The sequence below is a fragment of the Suricata suricatta genome, chromosome 12 (genome assembly GCF_006229205.1).
Source record: "Suricata suricatta isolate VVHF042 chromosome 12, meerkat_22Aug2017_6uvM2_HiC, whole genome shotgun sequence".
NCBI lineage: Eukaryota > Metazoa > Chordata > Mammalia > Carnivora > Herpestidae > Suricata > Suricata suricatta.
This window is the reverse complement of record NC_043711.1, coordinates 53,514,135-53,529,224: the sequence shown is the minus strand read 5'-3', so window position 1 is coordinate 53,529,224 and position 15,090 is coordinate 53,514,135. Positions and strand designations below refer to the sequence as shown.

The 15,090-nt window shown below is 47.5% G+C and overlaps 1 protein-coding gene across 2 annotated transcripts in view; it reads right to left on the bottom strand.

Moving 5' to 3' along the window:
* Positions 1–15,090, bottom strand: part of FGD5 (FYVE, RhoGEF and PH domain containing 5) — a 120,447-nt gene that overhangs the window by 6,455 nt on the left and 98,902 nt on the right. For both annotated transcript variants that reach the window (XM_029917051.1, XM_029917052.1), the window contains exons 13-19: positions 11,066–11,149; positions 9,863–9,942; positions 7,621–7,720; positions 7,142–7,279; positions 6,579–6,708; positions 5,634–5,764; positions 534–662 (exon numbers count right to left, since the gene is read on the bottom strand). In XM_029917051.1, the coding sequence (XP_029772911.1) occupies positions 534–662; positions 5,634–5,764; positions 6,579–6,708; positions 7,142–7,279; positions 7,621–7,720; positions 9,863–9,942; positions 11,066–11,149 (792 nt within the window). The remainder of the gene's footprint in view (positions 1–533; positions 663–5,633; positions 5,765–6,578; positions 6,709–7,141; positions 7,280–7,620; positions 7,721–9,862; positions 9,943–11,065; positions 11,150–15,090) is intronic.

The window sequence follows — 15,090 nt, the reverse complement described above, 5'->3', positions numbered from 1 at the left end:
CCTCTCGCTTACATTTTAGAAGACATAAAGGTAAGATGATCTATAAATAGAAACTTAAGTTTTACTTAGTACAAGCATTACCATGAAGCAATAGCTCCCTGATAAAAGAAATGCAAAGGCAAAAGTGTGGTAGCTTCCTCTAAGCTGTTGAATTCTATCCCAAACAACTGAGGTGGAGAGCAGAAAGCAGCCTGCTCTTAGAGAGTGCCTGGTTTGTGCTGGATGCTGGGCCTGTGACATTCAAACCCTAAAGGCACAGGTATGCAGGCTGTACTGCCTTATCTTACTCCATATTGAGGAGTGGTCAGTTCTTTAGATTTGGAACCAACACACGGTTGTGTATCCACAGCGGCACTCAGCACATGGTATTGCTCAACACAGACTTGAATGACATGGGGACTGGAACCAGCATCTTGCTCACACGGCCCTGCAGGTGATGGGGTGCTGTGCATGCCCCGATGGACATTCGAAGGCGTGAGCTTAACCTGGGGGCCTTCACAGATGAAAGGAGAGAAAGCACGAACTGCCACTACCTCACTGGCCATGTAGGTGTAGAGCACTTTGCCTTTGATGACGAACCAGAGCTTCTTCCAGTGCCTCTTGCCCTTCTTGCACCGGCTGAGATAGCCATTGATGGCGGAGCCCTCTCCGGAGGCGGCCACCTGACAGAAGGGAGGCAGAGCGGTCAGGACCTCAGGTGGTAGGCACACTTTAGACAGAGCTAAGGTGACACTGCAAACCAGCTGCCACAGTGTTTATACTGTTTTGAAATCTGAGACTTGGATGAGGTCTCAGGATACATCCAGTATCTCAAAAGCAGCAAAACAGTACCAGAGGTTAAGGCAGGATTTACTGAAAGCACCCAAGAAACTCCAGAGTCAAAAACAGCCTTTAGGAGTGCTGTCCCTGAAGGCTGTTTCAGACTCTTGGCTCCCTCTGCCCAAGTCCCAAGCCCCCAAAACATGGAACTGAAGATATTTAGGGGAAAGGTTCTTCCTTCTAAAATTGGTTCTTACAAGAATTAATACCTAATCTTGTCAAACTAGTCCAAAAAACAGAAAAGGAAGGAAAACTCCCAAATTCCTTCTATGAGGCCAGCATTACCCTGACACCAAAACCAGATAAAGACACCACCAAAAAAGAGAACTACAGGCCAAATGTCTCTGATGAACGTAGATGCAAAAATCCTCAACAAACTACTAGCAAACTGAATCCAACAATACATTTAAAAAATGCCAGGATCAAGTGAGATTTATTCCTGTGTTGTAAGGGAAGTTCAACATTCGCCAATCAATCAACACGAAACATCACATTAACAAAAGAAAGGATAAGAACCATATGATTAGTTCAATAGATGCAGAAAAAACATTTGACATGATAAAACCCTCAACACAGGTTTAGAGGGAACATGCCTTAATAAAGGCCATATGGAAACCACACAGCTAGCACCATCCTAAATAGGGAAAACAGAGAGATTTTCCTCTGCAGTCAGGAACAAGATAGGGATGTCCACTCCCACTACTTTTATTCAACAGAGTACTAGAAGTCCTAGCCACAGAGATCAGGTAACAAAAAGAAATAAGAGGGATCCCAAGTGGGGTGCCTGGCTAGCTTGGTCAGTGGAGCATGGAACTCTTAATCTCCTAGTCATGAGTTCAAGACCCACATTGGGTATAGACATTACTTTAAAAAACAAGGGTGGGAGGATCCAAATTGGCAAGGAAAAAGTAAATCTATCACTATTTGCAGATGACATGATACTATATATATAAAACCCAAAAGACTCCACCAAAAACCTGCTAGAAATGACACAATGAATCCAGTAAAATTGCAGGATACAAAATTATTGTATTGACGGAGCTCCAGTGGCGCAATCGGTTAGCGCGCGGTACTTATATGACAAAATTATTGTACTGAAATTTGTTGCGTGAGAAATTAAGGAATCTCATTTATAATTTACTATGGTCCCAAAATAATAATATACCTAGGAATAAACCTAACCAAAGAGATTAAAGACCTGCACTTTGAAAACTATAGAATACTGATTAAAGAAACTGAAGAAGACACAAAGAAATGCAAAGACATTCCATGCTCATGGATTGGAAGAATGAATATTGTTAAAATGTCTATACTACCCAAAGCAATCTACACATTTTATGCAATCCCTATCAAAATACCACCAATATTTTTCACAGACTTAGAACAAACAATCCTAAAATTTGTATATGGAACCAACAAAGTCCCCAAATAGCCAAAGCACTCTTGAAAAGGAGAAACATTGCTGGAGGCATCAAAATTCTAGACTTTGAGTTATATTATAAAGCTGTAGTCATCAAAAAAGCATGGTACCAGCACAAAAACAGACAAAGACCAATGGTACAGAATAGAAAGCCCAGAAATAAACCCATAATTACATGGTCAATTAATCTTTGACAAAGCAGAAAAGAATACCCAATAGGAAAAGGACTGTTTCTATAAGCAAACAGTGTTGAGAAAACTGGATGGCAACATGCAAAAGAATGAAACTGGACGACTTTCTTACACCACACACAAAAATAAGTTCAAAATGGATATAAGAATGAAATGTAAGACAGGAAACTATCAAAATCCTAGAGAAGAACATAGGCAGTAATTTCTTAGACACTGGCCACAGCAACTTCTTTCTAGATACATCTCCTGAGGCAAGAGAAACAACAGCAAAAATAAACTACTGGAATTACATCAAAATAAAAAGCTTCTGCATAGTGAAGGGAACAATCAACAAAACTAAAATACAACCTACTGAATGGGAGAAGATATTGCAAATGACACATCCAATAAAGGATGAGTATCCAATGTATATAAAGAATTTATACAAATCAACACCCCCCAAACAAATAATCCAATTAAAAAATGGGCAGAAAACTTGAACAGATATTTCTCCAAAGAAGACATACATGTGGCCAACAAGCATGTGAAAATATGTTCATCATCACTTACCAGCAGGGAAATGCAAAACAAAACTACAATGAGATATCATCACACACCTGTCAGAATGGCTAAAATGAACAACACAAGAAACAACAGGTGTTGGCAAGGATGTGAAGAAAGGGGAACCCTTGTGCACTGTTGGTGGGAATGCAAACTGGTGCGGCCACTCTGGAAAACAGAATGGAGGTTCCTCAAAAAGTTAAAAATAGAACTATCCTACCATCTAGCAATCACACTAGACGAATGGATAAAGAAGTGGTATACACATACAATGGAATATTACTCAGCCACGAAAAAGAATGAAATCTTACCATTTGCAACAATACAGATGGAGCTAGAGAGTATTATCCTGAGTGAAATAAGTCAGAGAAAGACAAATACCATATGAGTTCACTCTTAGGTGAATTTAAGAAACAAAACAAATGAGCAAAGGGGGAAAAAAGTGACAAACCAAGAAACAGACTCTTAATTACATAGAACAAACTGATGGTTATCAGAGGGGAAGTTGGGTAGGAGGATGGGGGAGACGGGTGATGGGGACTAAGAGGGCACTTGTCCTGATGAGGCCCAGGGGTCATATGGAAGTGCTGAATCACTACAATGTAAACCTGAAACTAGTGTTCTGCTGTATGTTAATTGGAATTTAGGGAAAACTTAGACCCCACACATACATGTTCAAAAAAACTGATTCTTATACTTTTAAGCTTATCTCTTAGATCTCTTATCCATCATAAGGATAGATCCTCTTTGTTTACTTAAAAGGATTTATAATTTGCCAAATGGGGATGTTAACTCTCATTATTAGAAGTAGTACTTGTCTGTTGCACAGTCTTACATGGAGGTCCAGAATACAGGTATAGAGTAATACCAATCTAGGGTTCCAGTCCAGGTTCTCCCAGTTATTTGATAGGCAATGTGGGCAATTGCTTCTTCTAAGTCTCAGTTTCCCTACTATTAAAACTGGGATTAAATGACACAAGACAGGGGCCTGACAGGTATAGTGCCTGACCTACTAGAATTGCTCATATAAATACGAATCTACTACTGAAGAAAGAAGGCCAGATTTGGAAATAATTTAATGTGACTTTCCCATTTTATAGATGGGAAAACTGAGGCCTGGAGGAATTCAAGTATCTACCAAAGGTTAAATCCCCACTTAGTTGAAGACAAGGTAAGCGCTTGGATCTCTTGGCAAATACTGTGAAGGCCAATGAACAAGAAGTACCAGGAAAGGAGCCCATCTCCACCACAGGTTCCAGAACTCCCTAAAACCCCACACCTGCCCTGCTGGGGCAGCTTGCAGAGTGAGAAAGGCAGAGTGGACAGGGCATGTCAAGGGAAACTGATTCTGCGACCTCCCTTTCTGGCAGATGCTCGGGAGGCAGCATTTCTGCAGACGTTCCCCTGGGGTGCAGGGCTTGCTGCTGGGATGGAGCTCCCAGGCGAAGGGGGCAGGGCGGGGCACCAGCATCAGAGCTGCTGGACTCTGGAAGGCTAAGAGCAGTGGTTCTCAAACTCTGTGCCCATGGAACACTCAGGTTCTGTAAGCCACCACAGAGGGAGTGAGAGGTGATCTTTTCTAGTCAGTGGAAAGGGAAGACTTACAACCATACAATGTAAAATGTGTGAGATCTCTGTGTCCACAAATGCGGAATGACAGTTAAGAGAAATGAAGGGTGAAAAATGTGCAGAAGATTCAGTACAATTTCTTAAATTGAGTAAAAAAAAGAGGATCTTTGAATGTACATTTTTTATGTATATGCATTAAAATTTCTGGAAGGATCCAAAAGAAACTTGATGGTAGTTACCTCTGGGGGTGGTGGGACTGGAGGAGTTCGGGGAGGGAGGGAAAAACTTACATTCCATTAGGTATTCTTTTGTGTTGTTTCGAAAAAAAATTTTTTTACCAAGTATGTGTTATTCAAGATTTTTAATATGCAAAGGGATTAAATTAATGAATAGAATGGTACCCCTTTAAATATTTCAGACCCTAACACTTTTTAAAACCCTTGCCACCTGCTACTCAATAATGAATATTAATGCAAAAACTTGGAAACAGATGATCATACTCTTTTGACAGCTTGTATATTCATGGGCACACATTTGCTTGTGGTTGTGATCAGAATATAAATACAGAATCTGACCCTCCTTATGGGATGGACTTGAATTTAACCAATGCTGAAGCTTCCTGCACATAATCCCACACCCTCCTGGAGGCTCAGCACCTGAGGCCATTTGGGACGTGCAGACTGAGGGGATGGCACAGTTCTGAGAGCTGACGGGGAAGGCAAAGCCAGGACTGTAGCTGATTTAGTCAGAAGAGCCCCAGTGATCTGTACACCACTGCTGGGGATCTGACCTGGTCCAGGCTATGGGGGAGGAAAGAAAGTAAGGAGAAAAAAAAGAAAGACTTGGAGGGAAGAATGGCAGAGAGGGATGAGGAAGGCTTCTAGCACCACCCACAACCATTTTGGGTCCTGCCTTCTGCCACCAAGTAGGCATGTTCTCAGTCACACCCAGGAGACAGGCCCTGTTAGTGGTGAGTCACTCCTTGTACCTAGAGTTTCTTTGTCCTGTTCAGTAAGCCTGGGGAGGGTTCTGACCCGGTCCGAGGAAGGGCACAAACCTTCTAAGTCCCTTGCCTCCCACACAGGAAGCCTTACCTCAGTGAGGGCTGAAGGAACTTTCTTCTGCTTCTTGAAGGTCGAGGGGTTGATGCTGTGGAAGACGGATGAGAAGGCACTGCTCGAGAATCGGGGGGAGGACAGGGGAAAGCTCATGCTCACGGGCCGCTCTGTAACCAAGACAAGCCACAGGGGAAGGGAGGTGAGTATCCGTGCTGACAGGCATGCCTCTTGCTTTGGAATGCCAATTCCTATCAAATTAGAGCTCCTGGTCCCTCCTGAGATGGGAATCAGCCTCATGATGGGGACTGGCTGTGACCAGAAGGACAGGCACTGTCTACCGACACAAAGGCCATGGGAGCCAAGAAGGAAGGCCTTTCCTGGGTGCTGACTATCCCTTCTTCACCTGGCCTGTCCTCTGTGATGGCCTTGGGAGGCTCCAGGGAGGACAAATCTTTGGCTTGGGGCCTAGGATACACTTGCCGTCCCTCTGGTCTGACCTTGTGTGTGCAAAGCCTGGACCCTGAATACAGGGCTAGCTCAAGGGCTAGCTCAGCTTCCTCGGGTTCCTTTATCAATCAGAGAGCCCTCAGCCCTCCCTGATCCACCACTTCTCTGCCTGGATAGTCAGCACCCAGGGACCTTTCCTTATCCTGAAAAGGTCCCACAGACCACAGGTCTATAGGACATTTTCAAAAAGAGGGGCACCATGGCAAAGTAATCATGAGGCCCCATGCCTCCTGTCCCCTTCACAGAGATGCTTATCTGCCTGCAAAGCACCTTCTCTGGCCATGCCCATCGATTTCCTGTGGAACCAGTATTTTGGGAAATGGTGCCCCAGGTATGGCTTAAACCCCTATTTCTTCCTCCAGGGCTGTTTTTGTTCTGAGCCTCCCCAGGAAAGTGGTTTCAGGCACCAACCACATGTTGGCCAGAAGCCATGTGGGCCGTCTGGAAGAACGGTGATGGTGGTCCCCGGGTTACCTCTCATCATGCCTGGGACATCCCCGCCCCTCTTCTTCAGCTCCCCATAGCAGCCATCACAGACCTTGGCCATCCGGTCCTTCAGGTACTTCAGGGGGTACTTGTTTCTCGAACAGTTCCGGCACACAATCTGCAGGCCCGGAGAGGGACACACATTGGCATGGTTTTCACCCTCTGCATGTGCAGAGAGCCAGCATGCCCTCCCCTCTGCCAACCCTCCCACCTCTCCAGGGACCCCGTGTTCTGAGGACAGAACTTTTCCATCATGGAGGCATAGAGTTTCTGTGCAAGCATTTATCAGTTTTTCTGGTAGACTAAACCATTAAGCAGGATGTGATACATTTTCTCTAGGGACAATAACCACATGTGCTCTGATTTTCTTTTGGGAGTATGGTAGTATAGTGGAATGGGATTTGGAGTTCTGGTTTAAGACTATTAGTAAAATGGGCATTTACAATCTCTACCTAACAGGGTTCCCTGGGCCTCTCAGTAGCTACTGGATGTCCCTGACATCCCACCCCACATGACCCTATGCACACACTCACCCAGATCAGGTGACTCACCTTGCCACAGGCGTGGCAGTGATGACGCCTCAGGGTAAGGGAGAAGTCACAGCCACAGTTCATGCACATCATAACATGTGTGACAGGCACCAGGGTGGGGGGCCTCTCCCCCAAGCTGACCCCCAGCCTCTCCCGTATCTGGAACAAAGAAATTGGGTGAGCAGTGTGGTCAGGAGATGGCTAGGGTGCCCTCTTTCCTATACAGGGTGTGTATGTGTGGGGTGGATTCTAATTCTACAACCCCCCTCCACCCCATGGTGGCCTCCATGATACTGGCCTTGGGTCAGAAACACAACCAACGGGAAGTGCCGTATTTGGGCTACAGAGTGACTGCCTGGCCATGGGGGAGTGTGGTGGGAGAGTAGGGAAGAGAAGGAGCCTGAAGAAAGGAGCTCAGAGTCCTCCTGGGTGTGTGGGTGCCCAAGGAAACCTAGGGCTGGGAGGCTGGCGTCAGGTGGGTCTCAGGGCCCCCCACTCACCTCCACACTGTGGTGAAAGGCAGCCAGAGCCTGGGCCTTGTAATCCTCAGGGAGGGCTCTGCTCAGACAGCTGTGCCATTCATCTCGCTCAGCACAGGAGCTGTGGACACAAGCTGGCATGAATAAGGCGTGCAGGTGCGCACAGCAGCTCTGCCTCTGCTTCTCAGTGTGGATCAGGTTCCCCCACCTTTCCCCCGGCTATGCCTGTCAGTATGCAAAATACCACCGAGCACTGGCCCCTGCCAGGTCAGCCTAGGATCGTTAAGTTAGTGCCCCCACTGAATAGCAGGGCGGCCGGGGCATGCTAGCTGTCCACCGGGCCTGCTTCTTTACCTTAAACAGCACTGCCAACACTATCCCTCTAATTCCCCGTGCTGCGTGGGGAAGAAATGACATGTGGTACATGGACTTTGTTAATCACTAAGCACCGTGCAGAAGCAAGGGCATTAGGGAGGTGCAAAGGGTCCCACACTTGAGAGGAACAGGGGGCAGAGGGCTGTGAACATGGGGCGGGAAAGGTTAGGTGAAGTCGGCAAATATCAACATCCTCGTCTCTCCATCTTCCTCCTCGTTTTCCCACATAGCTTCCCAGACCCCCCTCAACCCCTGCCAGCCCCCAACAAGATGATTTCCCAAATCCTTATTCCACACCCTGCCCTTCGGGTTTCCTGAGTGCTGGAGTGCTGCCCCAAGAGGCAGAGTGGGGAAATTCTCCTAGGACCCACTAGGTGTCACTCCCACCCTGCGTAAGTGTGTGGCCTGTCCCAGGAAACCCAGGATAAGGGATCCCTTTGGCCTGGGAGGGAAGGACAGGGGATGGGGATGGACAACCAGATGCCATGTCCCTGAAGGGAGTTGCATGGGTCCTCCTGTCCCCTGGAAGCTTTGGCATGAAGTATCTGGATGAGCAGGAAGGTGACCTGCCTGTCAGTGGCAGTGGCTCCTTGAGGCCATGGGTCAGAGGGCAGCATCCCTGCCTAGTGGAGATGGGTGGCCCCACCTGAGGGGCTCGGTGTGGCCTGTCACCCCCACACTTCACAGATGGGACAAACAGAACCCATATCTTGAGCCTTCTCAGATGCCTGACTTCACCTAGAGGTGAGGAAAAAAGATGCCATGGACCCCACCTAGCCATCACCTCCTCTTGGAAGCCTTCTCTCACTTCCCCAGATGGGTGGTCACTCCTTGGAATTTTCAAGGTTTCTTGTACACACTCAGGCAATAGACAGTAGTGGATAAGAGCTCTGGGCCACACAGTCCTGCATTTGAGCCTCAGTTCCTCCTCACATGGGCAGGTGACCCTTCTCTAGGCTTCAACTCCCCAAGCATGGAAGAAGCCTCAAGCCTCACATCCAAGGGTGGTGATGGGGCCAGAGGAGACCTGGCAGGTACCCAGGGCATGCATGATACCCTTGTCTTCGACACTCTTAACTAATACCACAGTTATGTTCTACATTGTAACTGGTAAATAACTCTCCCGCCCTTAATGTGGGCTTCCCCCCAAGCACATCGAGGTTTAAATCTTGTGTCCTGAGCACAGGACCTGGCACTGAGGAGTGGGTAATAAATGTAAGCGAGCAAATACATCTGCATGAAAACATGACGTTCTCTACCCCACAGAGAAGGCATTGCTCCCTCCTCCTGGGTCACATATCAGCTTCGAGGGGAGACACCCATGCCTTGGTGACCCTGTCCCCACCCCCCAAGTGCCCACAGTGGCCCCAGCAGGAGCCTACCTCCCTGGTTTCTGAGCCCAGAGAGCTAGAGCTGGCTTTGCCCTGAAAGAGGGAGGCAGAAGCTCTTTTGCTGCCCAGAGTGAGTGAGGCAGGGTCCCCTGCAGCCTGAAGGCCTGAAGAAAACAAAGGCCCTTCTGAGAGAAAGGCCATGCCCCCAAACCAGGGAAAGGCAAATGATGAATGCTCACTTATTATGTTTTTCCTCTCAATCTCCGGACATGAAAGACTAAAAGGAGACCACTTTACAGACTAAGGTGCACAGTGCATTTTTTACTTGCCTTAACTTCTTGCATTACTGTAAAGACCCAATCAATAATCCATAGACTTTTACAAACATGAGGTACTGTTATTATTGTATTTAAAAGAACAGGCTCTCGAAAATAAGTCCTTTGACCCAAAATAATACCAAAATAGAAATGACTCACTCATCTTGTTATTTGAAACTTTAACGCCTGTAAAATCCTATGTCTAGCCTCCAGACCCTCCCTCTACCCACCTCCCCATACCTGGCAGAGAGAGTCAGGCAGGACTGGGCAGTCTCAATCTTTAGGGCGTAGGGTACTTTCTCCATCACGGGGCGGCTGACCTGGAAAATCAACAGCAGCCCTGCAGGGCAGTGGCAGGGCAAGGGCAGGGCAGGGGCAGACAGAGACTGGATTCTTCTCTTGGTTCTGCCACTGTCCCTTTCTGAGCCTGAGTTTCCTCAGCTGCAAAAGGCAGACTTTTGTTTGATGACACAGGCTATGTGTGTTTGTGTGTGTGCACGCGCACCTGTGTGCAGGCACACATGCTTAAGCACTGAAGGGGAAGTGCCAGTGGGCAACTCTGTGGTCTGTGGGCACCCGCCCACCCCTAGGAAAGTGGGTACGCACCTAATAGGACTGAAAGAGGGATCCCTCTACACCATGTTCACAGAAGCATTATTCACAAGAGTCAAAAGGTGGGAGCAACTCAAGTGGCCATCCATGGATGAAAGGAAAATCAAAAAAGGTCTATATGTACAATGGAATATCATTATGCCATAAAAAGGAAGGAAATTCTGACACAGGCTGCAACATGAACATACCTTGAGGACATCATGCTGAAATGGGCCAGTCACAAAAAGACAAATACTAATGATTCTACTCCTATGAATTATCTAGAGCAAATTCCTAGAGACAGAAAGTAGGATGGTGGGTGCCAGAGGTTGGGGCTGGAAGAATAGGGAGTTAGTGTTTAATGGGGAGAGTTTCACCTGGGAACGATAAAAAAAAGTTCTAGAAATGAATGGTGGTGACGGTTACACAACAGTGTGAGTGTGCTTAATGCCTCTAAACTGTATGCTTAAACATCATTAAATGGATACATTTTATGTTACGTATATTTTACCACAATTTAAAAAAACTTTGCTAAATACCCATTTGTTTCCTCCCTCCAAGTGTTTCCTTATGCATTTCCCTTTTTTTACAATGCCCTTTTCTTTCCCCCTTTGTCCAAATGTTATCTACCATAAGGGATTTGGCTTCCCTCCTCCAGGTAGTCCTCCTTCCCTCTCCCCTCTCCCTGAACTACCTACAGCACAATCCTGCTATAAACCACAATGTAACACTGTTTCCTTGGGGCTGCCTCTTCCCAGAAGTCTGTGGGCTCCTAGAAGCAAGGATGCTGTCCCTCCTCCCTTGGGCTCTCCCTCCACCCACTTAGCAGGGCGCTTAACACCAAGCATTTACCTTCATGCTGGCCACTGACAACGTGTTCTTCAGCCGGTACTTCCCATCTTTCTGGGGATACGTATATAGGAGCATATCGTTCATCTGGGGAGAAGGAAAGCCCATCAGACGTCTCTTGGTCCCAGAGGACTCTGTACAGTGTCTGTGCTGGAGGACCACTGAGCTCTGGGGAACAGCGGCATCCTGCATTCCCCAGTGACTCCCCACAGGAGAGCAAAACCACTCTGAGCTAAAACGTGAGCCCCTTCACCTAGGAGTGAAATTCCACTCCTAGGTAGAACTTAAAAGAGGAAATTAATGCAGATGTCCACAAAAAGTCAAGTGCAGGAATGTTCATAGAGGCTTTATTCAGAATAGCTAAATAGTGGAAATGACCCAAATGTCTACTCAACAGGTGACTGGATCAAAGAACCATGTGGTACTGTGGAGTACTATGTAGCAACCAAAAGGAACTGACGGTACACACAACACCATGGATGAATTTCAAAGACATGCCAAGTGGAAGAAGCCAGACAGAGGAGTACATTACATTGCTTCATAACATTTATACATTGCTCTGGGTCAGGCAAAACTAATCTGTTGTGATGGAAATTAGGCCAGTGGTTGCCCGAACAAGGGTGGAAGAAGTGAGTGTTAGGGGACACAGGGGAACTTTCTAGAAACATTCTATATTTTGACCCAGATGGTGGTTACACAATGATACACATTAGTAAATATGCAGGTAAGTACCCTTAAGATTGATGTATTTTACTCTATAAATGAAGAGTCCATAAAGGATAGTCAGGGAAGGGAGAGAGAGGGAGGGAGGAAGCTCCCCGAGGATAGGAGCTGGTGGGTCCTGGTCACTGCTATACCTCCAATGACCACAGTACGTACTCAGTATTTGTTGAATGAACAACTGAAGCTCCTTGCCCCTGTGCAGGGCACATGGAAAGAAACAGTTAAAGTCTCGTTGCCTCCTTAGGGGAAAGTGTTTCTGTCTGGCTAAAAGGTTTACAGTTTGAAAAGACCAGTCAGTCTTCACTCTGCTCTGAAGCAGCTGTATGATTCTGGACAAGCCATTTCTCTCTCTGAGCCTCAGCTTCCTCCCTGAGTAGAAGGGGTCATTGCTGCCCCTACCACGTTACAGATGCTGAGAGAGAACGACCCCTGGTGAGTCCACTGTATGTAGAAGCAAGTGTAAACTAGGACTGTTGCAAGGACTGAACAGGACAAGGTATCTAAGGGGCTGAAGCAGAGCAAGAACTCAGGATTAGCTTTTCCTCTCCCTGAGGACAGTCTGCTGAGAGAAAGAATAGATGAGGCATCCTGCCACCAGCTCTTAGGATCCCAACACCCCCACATCCTGGCAAGAGAAGTGTGGGCCACCTGGCCTAGACACAGAGCTCCTGGGTGGACTCAGGCAAATCCCTCCTCTGTCTGGACCTCACTGTCTCTAACCAGAGTTGGTGCAGACTAGGGGCCAGCAAACTTTTTAATAAAGGGTTAGATAGTAAATATTTACATCTTTGCAGGTCATACAGTCTCTGTCACAACTATTCAACTCAGTCACAGTAGCCCCAAAATATTCACAGACATCTACTAACAGATGTATGAGGCTGTGTTACTTTAGTAACAAAAGCAGGTTGGCAGGCTGAGCCCCAGATCAGAGGAGCCTTCAAAGATCCTTCCAGCTCTGCCTTTCTAATGACAAGAACTACTGTCTTATTGGATACTCACTCTGTGCCAGCTGCTGGGCTAAGCGCCCTGAGCTCAATTCATGCCCTCAACAACCCCATCAGGCAGCACTATTATCATCATCCTCATTTCACAGAGGGAGAAACTGAGGCACAGAGAGCCCAGACAACCTGCTCAAGGTCACAGAGCTTGTAAGTGGCAGAGCCAGGGTGATAAGTAGATCAATGTTCCTCTAGTGGTAGTGTTCAGGTGTGGTGTGTTGGGGATGGCCACATAGTGAGTCCTGGCCCCGTCTGGGGACAGTGACCAAACCTGGGCACAGAGCCTTGCTCACAAGCCTGTCCACTCTGTGTCACTCATCAGAGCCTTTCTGCGGCTGCCTCTCAGGCACCTGCTGCCATGGCAACTGCTAGCAGCACCCTGGGGTTTTATGTGCGGTCAGGATCAGGCTGCCTCCTGACTGCCCACAGTCCTCCTCTCCAAAGCAGGTGTTTTATAGCCTGATTGATAGGAAGGTAGAGGAATCCTTCATGAAGGAGTAATGGGGAATCTCTCACAGTAATAAGCCACGAGCAGGGAGCCCCACCAGTTGCTTAGGGCCATGGTGGGAACCACTCTGCAGCAGTACTGGAACCCCTGGCATTGCACTGGTGAGCAGAAGCCCTGCCTTTGTTCTTTAGTTACAATTACTTTATGAAACTGGCACTTAGGAGGAAGAAAAATTCTTAAGTGTGTTTATCACAGCTCTTCCTGGCTCAGGAACCTGTCTGTCTACCCTCCTCCCATCTCTCTCTCCAGGGGATATTTATGAAGGTCCTATGCTAAGACAGAGCAAAGAAGGAGACCCAGGTTCAGCCTGTGGGAGCTATGGACTCATAATCATGAAGGAATAAGAGAGACACAGGCCCAGCAAGGAGATGAGTGAGGGAGAGGTCCTGATGAAGCCAACTAGATGCTGGAGGAAACCTGAGGGAGGGAAGAGGGCAGAGAAATGGGGGGGCTAGGGAGGGGGGAGGACAGACTTGCAGAGATCATGATGCTATGTCTTCCCTGGCAGTCAAGGTCCCTGTGAGAGGCACAAACAGAGCCTGGCCAGAGGGGGTGGAGAGACCAGGGATGGCTGGGGGACCAAGACAGCGCTCCCTCTGCTCCTGCCGCTGCCTCCTTCCCTTCCCTCATCTGCAGGAGGAGCTACTCCCCCAGAGTAAAGACAAGGACAAAGGCCTCAGAGCCAGTAAGTGTCAGAACGGATATGTGAATCCAGTCTATCTGACTCCAAAGTTCATGGTGCTCATCACCATCCTGGATCTCCCTTCTCCAACCCAGAGAAGAAAGGACTTGGGGGACAGTCGTGGACTCTGGCTCTCCAGAGGGCTGTGTGGGTACAGAGGGAGGACCTGTGTCCTGGTGCAATTGTCACAGGGAAAAGAGGAAACCATTATCAAATAAGCTGCTCCTATGGGCCTCATTCAGCTCCCAGTGTTTCTACTTCCCTTGTGGGAAACTCGAGGCTCAGATGTGTCTGTGATTTGTCTAAGGGTCATATTGGGGCTAAGTGTTGGGTCAGGATCAAACCTGCTCACTCTGGTTTGTTACTTCAAGGCTATAATTTCAAATATTTAGACTAACACTGAACAAAGGAGGGCTTCCCCCACAGGACTCCAAGATCCACAACAGGGCAGTGGCCCCATCTATGCAACCTAGCACAGAGCTACATAGAATGAATGCAACAGTAGACAGTAGACTCCCTGTAACCAGAGGTTTGTAGGCAAAGGTTAAACAAACAAACAAACAAACAAACAAACAAACTACCTAAAGAAAGGAACAGAAGCATCTGTGGGGACTTTAAGACTTTTCTGGAACTCAACCCTGAACCATCCACTATTTGGCTCTCAGATCACTTTCAACTCCCCACCCCTCACCCCTGCCTTGCTCAGGAATCTAATCTCCTCTGGTCTGTAGCCACATCTCCCCCTTGCACTGCAGCACCAACCAGCCAGAGTGAGGGGCTCTCAAGGGAGGTTAAGAGAGGACTGTTAAGACAGAGAAGAGGGAGAAAGACTGAAACAGGTTCATTTCACACTCTATGAAGAGCAGAGGGACCCAAGTGAGCCAAGGCCTCAGGCAGGACCCGGCAATGGAAGCCCACAAACCCTGACAGGCAGCCACAGACTCTACACTTTCTCACCAGGCTCAGGATTTCCCTGCTCAGCACCACTAGGTCTCTTTATAGAATCAGCCCCCAAGTGACCCTTCTGCAGACAGGGACTCAGGAGTAGAGGGGCTCATCTCGAGGCAAAGACCCACACATGTCCTACAAACACACACACTTCCTGTGCTGTGTCTTT